Source organism: Melopsittacus undulatus, chromosome Z (genome assembly GCF_012275295.1).
Source record: "Melopsittacus undulatus isolate bMelUnd1 chromosome Z, bMelUnd1.mat.Z, whole genome shotgun sequence".
Classification (NCBI taxonomy): Eukaryota; Metazoa; Chordata; class Aves; order Psittaciformes; family Psittaculidae; genus Melopsittacus; species Melopsittacus undulatus.
Window position 1 is genome coordinate 56,280,888 of NC_047557.1, and position 7,927 is coordinate 56,288,814.

The 7,927-nt window shown below is 48.4% G+C and overlaps 1 protein-coding gene and 1 long non-coding RNA gene across 2 annotated transcripts in view; one reads left to right on the top strand and one right to left on the bottom strand.

Moving 5' to 3' along the window:
- SVEP1 (sushi, von Willebrand factor type A, EGF and pentraxin domain containing 1) overlaps positions 1 to 3,471 on the bottom strand; it is a 131,036-nt gene extending 127,565 nt beyond the window's left edge. The window contains exon 1 of the mRNA XM_005154848.3: positions 2,907 to 3,471. Within this exon, the coding sequence (XP_005154905.1) occupies positions 2,907 to 3,422 (516 nt within the window). The 5' untranslated portion in view covers positions 3,423 to 3,471. The remainder of the gene's footprint in view (positions 1 to 2,906) is intronic.
- LOC115947450 (uncharacterized) lies at positions 3,099 to 7,254 on the top strand. The gene is made up of 3 exons (XR_004081378.1): positions 3,099 to 3,546; positions 4,030 to 4,137; positions 7,035 to 7,254. It is a non-coding gene; the product is annotated as an uncharacterized lncRNA (long non-coding RNA).
- Positions 7,255 to 7,927: the final 673 nt, after the last annotated feature.

Here is a 7,927-nt window from a genome sequence, read left to right on the forward strand (position 1 = left end):
ACGGGGCAAAGGTAAGCATGGAATGTTGTGGCAAAACACAGGAATTCTGCAATAAACCTCTCTGAGAAGCACCTCTGGAGAGGATGCAAGACTGCACTGCCAAGGAGAACTCCCTTGCTTTTTGAAAGATAGACATTACATGGATGTGCACCATCTTGTGAAACTGAGTAGCTCTGCTTTTAGCGTGGTGCTAAATGGATGGCTTTGCTGCCACAGGTTCTGAGACAGTAACTGCTAAGTGAATCTTGCTCCTATTCAGTGATGTTCCCAGGTCAGCCACTGACTGGCCTGATGACCCTGCAGAACTGTCACAGAGTTGAATTAATCACTTTGAAACCTACCAATGAAGAGTGATGCATGACGACTGAAGTGCTGGGATTATTCTAACAATGCAGTTTCCTTGATTTTCTGTTACTACAACACATAACTGATACTATTTTGTAGAGTTTGTCATGTTTTGCAGATACTTTTGGTTTTGGAAAAGAAGCAGAATCCTGGTTAGAAGCAGAAAAAAAACACATTAAAGTGTAATAAGAAAAAGAGAGACATTTCAGGAAAGTACAAGAAGAAATAAATACAGTTATACCAAAAGACAGTTGAAAACGAAGGACAGCAGTGTAAGAGTCTAGAGGAAATAACAATTTTGTTATTCCAATAGTAGTATTTTAAACTTAAACCAGTCATTTTCTAGTGTCTAGAAAGAAAAGTATTCCCTGAAGCTGTAAATTGTCTAACATGAACACATACTGAACAGTGTCTTTAACCACAGTCCAGTGTCTTTAACCAAGAACCAGCAAACACCCTGAAATTTAACATTGTCATTCTATCTCAGTTCTCCCCGCCACCATGCAAATACTCTTCTTCCCACATTCTTAAAGAGACCACAGTGTAAAATGGCAGTTATGCTGTTGTAGCCACAAGGTTTAACTGGGTTCATAAACCTTAAATTGTAGGTTTCTGAAGGGAACTTTTCTTTATTCCATTTCAAATATATGATTAGTCAAGACTCCATAACAAGAAAACAGACAGTATTTCTTGTATTTTGTCTGTAATGGTTATTTTTAACTCCTATCATTAAGTTTTTCACATAGCACCCCTGGGATGGATCTATATTAAAACCTGACTTCACAGTGGAACATCTAATACAGGGACGTGTTTTGCTAAAGCAGGTTTTCCATGGGTAACTCTGAGCACAATGGCCTTGCTTTTCCTTGCCAAATGTGAAGAAGCAAATAACCTTTGCCAATTTCAGATGCCCAGCACTGGCACCTCTTGCAGTCTCACTCATCAACTCTAAGTGAGAGTACATAAGATGTTTCAAGAGACGTACATCCAATGTTCAGCTACAGAACACTACCAGAAATTAAACATAACAAAAAATCTGCTTTGGGAATGCTCCTGAAGGCCAAATGGCTAGGGGCAGCCCGATTCAGCCTTGTAAAAAAGCTTCCAGAGTAGACTGGCTGTCCACAAGCCACCTATTGGGAAACCTCCCCAGCATGCTCAAGTGCCAACACATGCGCAGAGCTGCCGAGACCAGATTTGTGCCATGGGATGGTATAACAACGTAACACTACAGATAACTGTGTTCCAGTTTCTGGAAACATTTCTGGACAATGTACTATTAATTGGTATAGTGCACAAAGCTTAAGGGCACCTTTGTCAGTCATCAGCAATTAAAATAGTCACCTGGCATCAGTGTGTAGATGTGTCTGATTGCTGACAGCTATCAGGCACCCAAGTCCTGCTGCCAAGAAGCAAGGCAGACATTTCAGATGCCAGACCTGACTCATATATATCACTTCTGAAATCAGGACACTGGCTCCATGTTCCTTCCAAGAGTGAATTTCACACATTTTTTTGCAAGGGCAGCAGAAAACATGGGAGTCACAGGCAAAGACGGCACAGCAAGACGGTGACTAGTTGTCCTGACCAGACTATTCTACATCCTACACTTCACCATTCCACATCCCACCACACACCACTTGACACTGACTACCCTTGCATGGCATACAGAGACACAGTCCCATCCCACACCTGCACGTCACACTGCGCACCAAGCCACCATGCCTCCCAATCCCACACACCATTAGGCCACATACGGGTGCTGTGCCTACACTCACCGCTCAGAGCTGGGCAGCGCGCACCCTCACCTCACTGCACTGCACCACACCACCAGCCCCTCACCTCACACCTCACCCAGCACACACCTAACTGCTCCACCAGCCCCTCACATCTCACCCAGCACACACCTCAGTGCTCCACCAGCCCCTCACATCTCACCCAGCACACACCTCAGTGCTCCACCAGCCCCTCACCTCACCCAGCACACACCTCAGTGCTCCACCAGCCCCTCACATCTCACCCAGCACACACCTCAGTGCTCCACCAGCCCCTCACATCTCACCCAGCACACACCTCAGTGCTCCACCAGCCCCACACCTCACACTTCACACCTCACCCAGCACACACCTCAGTGCTCCACCAGTCCCTCACCTCACACCTCACCCAGCACACACCTAACTGCTCCACCAGCCCCTCACCTCACCCAGCACACACCTCAGTGCTCCACCAGCCCCTCACCTTACACCTCACCCAGCACACACCTAACTGCTCCACCAGCCCCTCACCTCACCCAGCACACACCTAACTGCTCCACCAGCCCCTCACCTCACCCCTCACCCAGCACACACCTAACTGCTCCACCAGCCCCTCACCTCACCCAGCACACACCTCAGTGCTCCACCAGCCCCACACCTCACACTTCACACCTCACCCAGCACACACCTAACTGCTCCACCAGCCCCTCACCTCACACCTCACCCAGCACACACCTAACTGCTCCACCAGCACCCCCAGCCTGACGGCCCCCCTCTCCCGCCCACCCGCCGCGGCGCGGGGCTCACCGCCGCCTGCTGGAAGGCGCCCTTGGTGTAGGTGCCGCCGCCGCGGTAGGCGATGGCGGGGATCTCGCGCCCCAGCAGGGCGCACTTGTGCTGCTGCGGCCGCCGCCGCGAGATGTAGTCCACGCGGGGCACCACGTTGCTGCGCGAGGAGAAGGTGACGATTGCCACGCGCGTAGCCGCGGGCACCACCGGGAAGTCGGAGAGCAGCTTCTTGACGAAGCGCAGCTCGCTGAGGAAGTTGGCCGGCCCAACGCTCGACGACTCGTCCACCAGGAACACCAGCTCCAGCCGCCCGCTGCGCGCCCGCAGCCGCCGCACCTGGCGCTTGAACGCGCGGCCCAGCTTCTCCACTTTGCTCTCCGTCGTGTCGGGCAGCTGCGGCCCCGCCAGGGCGGGAGAGGCGAGGCTGGGGGCGCGGGAGAGGGCGCCCGCAGGGCCCAGCCGGCCCTGGGGCGCGGACGGCGACAACGACAACGACAGCCCCCCCAAGCAGCACAAAGCCACCAGGGGCCACATCGCGGGGCGGCGGGCGCGAGGACACGCCGGCAGCAGCGGAGCAGAGCGGCTACTCGCCCTCTGACGCCCCACCTCCTCTCCGCTCTCCTCGGAGGGGCGGCCTGCCTCCCGCCAGCCCCCGCAGGTACCCGCGTCCTTTAATCCCCCCGCGGGCCTCCCCCAAGGCTGAGGCGCTGCCCCTCGCACGCCTCTCTCCCGGCTGCCCCCCCTCGGCCCCTCGCCTTTCGGTAACAAGTCCCCCTCCTCTCCTTCCCCGCCTCCCCGTCCCGCCCAAGCGGGTCCCACACAGCTGGCGGGGCACAGCCCGTCCCCCGGGGAAGGGGGGTGGTGGTCACTGGAAACGCTCCGAGTCGGAGCGGTGCCGGGCTCCGGGTAAGGGGGAAAAGCAGGGAAACCCCCTCAAAAGCAAGGAGAGCCTTTTCTGCTCCCCCGCCGCGGAGCTGGAGCAGCTGCTCGCAGGACGGAGCGAAGGCTTGCGCTGACACGTGCTGCTGCGTTAGTCGTGGTGAATTCAGAGCTTTGTTTTGCGGGGAGGATGCGCTTTCGACTGGGTGGTGTGCTCTGGTCCCGCGCCAGGCGCTGTCACTGTCTTCCTCTCTTGTTCAAGGGGACACTTCATCCGCCTGTGGACTCAGTTTATCAGCTCTGAAGATGTAGCAGTACCTCACTGATACGCGGTCTCACTAGGCGATGGCGAGGTCTCTGGATACACGGGGTGAGTGTTAGCAAGGGGCTGTGTGTGAAAGGCAGGAACAGCATCTGCCTGCGTACATCTGTATGGGTATGTACATGTAAACATATATGCATGGATGTACCGACAATGACAATAATCTTCTGTGCTTGTTACAAAGTATTCCCGGTAGCCAAGTGTGAGCCGGTAAGCCATTGTTTGGAAGGGTTCCCATGGTTTCTTGCTGTCTGTGGATCATGGTGGAAGAAGCACTCCCAAAGACACCTCCTGCCCAAATTCAGAACTCACTCTCCTTTCAACCAACCTCTGTAAAGATTTAATTCTTCAGACTGTTACGAAGCAATAACTTGGGTTAATTTTATCACTGGTTTAGTATTATACAGTTCTCAAGCTAATAAACTCAATTTCCACTAGTAACTCAGAAAAAATCATTTGGGAATGTAAACCTGTTTGCTGCAGGTTTTGCTTTTCATTGGCACTTTTTCTTCCTTTCTTCATTTTCTAGTTTTCATCTCTGCTTTAGTTCACTTTTGTTGACAGTGCCATGGAATATACAGATACATTGGTGCCTTTGCAAGTCAAACCCCACATTTACATTTAATTGAACTATTTACTCTTTCTTCACTGGAGGGTCACCTGATGAAAATTGGTCCAATACCATCCCTTTGACTTTCCAGCAATACTCAAATTCCAGAGACTAAGTGACAAAATGTATTTAATTAGGGAAATGGTGCATTTAATATATGGTTCTAATGTGTTTTTACTTATATGTAGTAGTTTTAGTACTTCATAAAAGTCTGTTTCTTAGGTATACATTTGCTAGTTAGTGCTTGAGGAGAAGATAGCAATCAGACACAGAGGCATATGTGAAGAGTAGTCATGGTACTGAAGGACGTGCAGCTGATGAGGGGAATCAGTTCAACAGTTTTATGTTCATGCGACAGTGAAATAAGGTTACAGCATCCCTCCTGGGCTAATCTGCAGACTTTCTGTCCTGAAAACGGTAACTGAAAGTTGCTACAACCACCAAAATCTTCAGCAAGTTGATTTGTGGTGTTGGTCTTTGGAGGATTAGACAAATGATGCTGCAATTTCATTGTCTGTGGTCTTAGTCACACCACTAGCACACCTCAGAGTGCTCTTCGTCTACCTTGTATTAGCCTAGAGATATGTCAGTCTTTGCACAGACCAGAATAAAACAGGGGGAAACTATAAACAAGAAGAGGAGATGGAAGTGGGAGAAATGTCTGGTTTCTGCAAGGCACTCCTAAGGGAGGGGGATCATTGCAAGTATATTGTGCTACTGTTACTCCTTAGTGTTGAGGTAATTGAAAGTATTCTTCTGCTGGTTTAATTTATTTGAAAGCTACTGTCAGTTCCCTTGGTTGCCCCATAATTTCCTTAGACCAGATTTAGGTTTATAAATGCCACACATTTTAGGACTCAGAAGCAAAGGAAAGGAGGATGAACTGAAAGCATTTTTGTCAAAAGAACAATTCATGTCAATGACCAATTTTCGTAAGCACCTCCTGCACTAGAATCATAGAATCATAGGTTAGGGATGGAAAGGACCTTAAGATCATCTAGTTCCAATCCCCCTGCCATGGGCAGGGACACCTCACACTAAACCATATCACCCAAAGATCTGTTCAACCTGGCCTTGAACACCACCAGGGATAGAGCATACACAGCATCCTTGGGCAACCCATTCCAGTACCTCACCACCCTTACAATAAAGAATTTCTTCCTTATATCCAGTCTAAACTTCCCCTGTTCAAGTTTGAACCCATTACCCCTTGTCCTATCACTACAGTCCCTAATGAAGAGTCCCTTCCCAGCACTCTTACAGGCCCCCTTCAGATACTGGAAGGCTGCTATGAGGTTTCTACGCAGTCTTCTCTTTTCCAGGCTGAACAGCCCCACCTTTCTCAGCCTGTATTCATACAGGAGGTGCTCCAGTCCCCTGATCATCCTCGTGGCCCTCCTCTGGACTTGTTCCAACAGTTCCATGTCCTTTTTATGTTGAGGACACCAGAACTGCATACAATACTCCAAGTGAGGTCTCACAAGAGCAGAGTAGAGGGGCAGGATCACCTCCTTCGACCTGCTGGTCATGCTCCTTTTGATGCAGCCCAGGATACAGCTGTCTTTCTGGGCTGCGAGTGCACACTGAAGGCAGCTCACATTCATTTTCTCATTGACCAACACACCCAAGTCCTTCTCCGCAGGACTACCATGAATTTCCTTTTTGCCAAACCTGTAGCTGTGCCTGGGATTGCTCCGACCCAGGTGTAGCACCTTGCATCTGTCATGGTTAAACTTCATGAGGTTGGCATCAGCCCACCTCACAAGTGTGTCAAGGTCCCCCTGGATGGCATTCCTTAAGTCCAAAAAAAGGGGCCAGCATGGCATTGCCGGTGTGGGGAACCACAATCAGGTGTGATTATGAGAACACAGCAATTAATTTCAGTCTTGGCAATTCAGAATTGAGAATGTACAAAAATAACAGGGCAATTTTAATTTTTTAATTGATGCGTGTGCGATTTTTGAAAATGTGTATTCTCCTAGGTCTTGCAGGCCCTGAAAGTCATACTGCACAGAAGCTCTTACAGGTTCAACTGTATTTGTAGAAGGGCAGCAGAGTGAAGTCAACAATTCAAGATGTAAATATGTTTGTCATACAGGGAATTCACAGTAGAAAAGTACTAAATAGGTGAACAGCTAAGCTGTGACCCTGGATGCAAGACAGAGGTCCAAGCATGGTACTGATGGGAAGCAAAATCAAGGAACACTGAAGTGGAAAGGGAAAATTTCCTTTCAATCCGTGCATAATTAGCATACAAAAGATGTAAAAAAAAAAATTGGTGACTTTTGAGCAGTGAGTAACTGTCCTCATGTGTTCTCCCTTGTGTATAACACAGGTTACTCTCTTCAAAATCACTGGCATTCAACCTACTTGTGCAGAGAAGAGACACTAAGTAAAACGTTACAAGAAACTGTGAGAGTTGGCATCAGCATCTGTAATAAACACAATCTAATGGTATGAGGGAAAGAGTGAGAGCATCCAAAGTATTCCAGAGTGTTCCCAACATGATTTGGTAAAAATATTAAATAATTTATGGAATAAACCAAAACTTTAAAAGTGTGAATTTGCCTGTGAATTCCTCAAGAAGGTATTTTATCCATGGGGTTGTTCTTGCAAAAGTCATGTGGCTGATGGTGAAGGTCGTGTGTACATGTGTAAACAGCAAGCTTTCTCTTCACTGTATGTTCACTAAGTCTTTCGAAAAGCACCATTTCTAGGGGAAATCTCCATTGTAATGAAATTGCCTTCTACAAGCCTGCCTGCCAGCTCTTTACAAATCCTTTCCATGTTGATGTGCTTAAGCCCTCTGCTTTTGATGGTATTTCCCTGTTGTATTCATGCATATTATTTGTGCTTTGGTTCATACTGATCCTGTAGCAGATGGGGAAGTGGAGAGCAGAAGGAAATTTTCCCACTTTAAGCATCCCTGAAGGTCAAAATACCTCCCTTGGGCTTTGCTGCTTGAGCAGAAAATGCAGGTTTTGTGTGGCTTCTAATGACAATGTGCACAAGAAGGTGGTGTTGGACTGTGACTCTATTCTGTTACAAAACAGCAGGTAACAAAAAGCACTGGATCTTGTGAATAAACTGCATTTGTCTTGTGACAGAAGAGGGCTGACTGGTCCTGAAAAGGAAAGCTTAAGAGCAGCACTGAACTGCTTTAACAATCACATCACTTTATCTCTTTAATTGTCTTATTAAAATCCACAGACTTCGTGAATTCCAGCA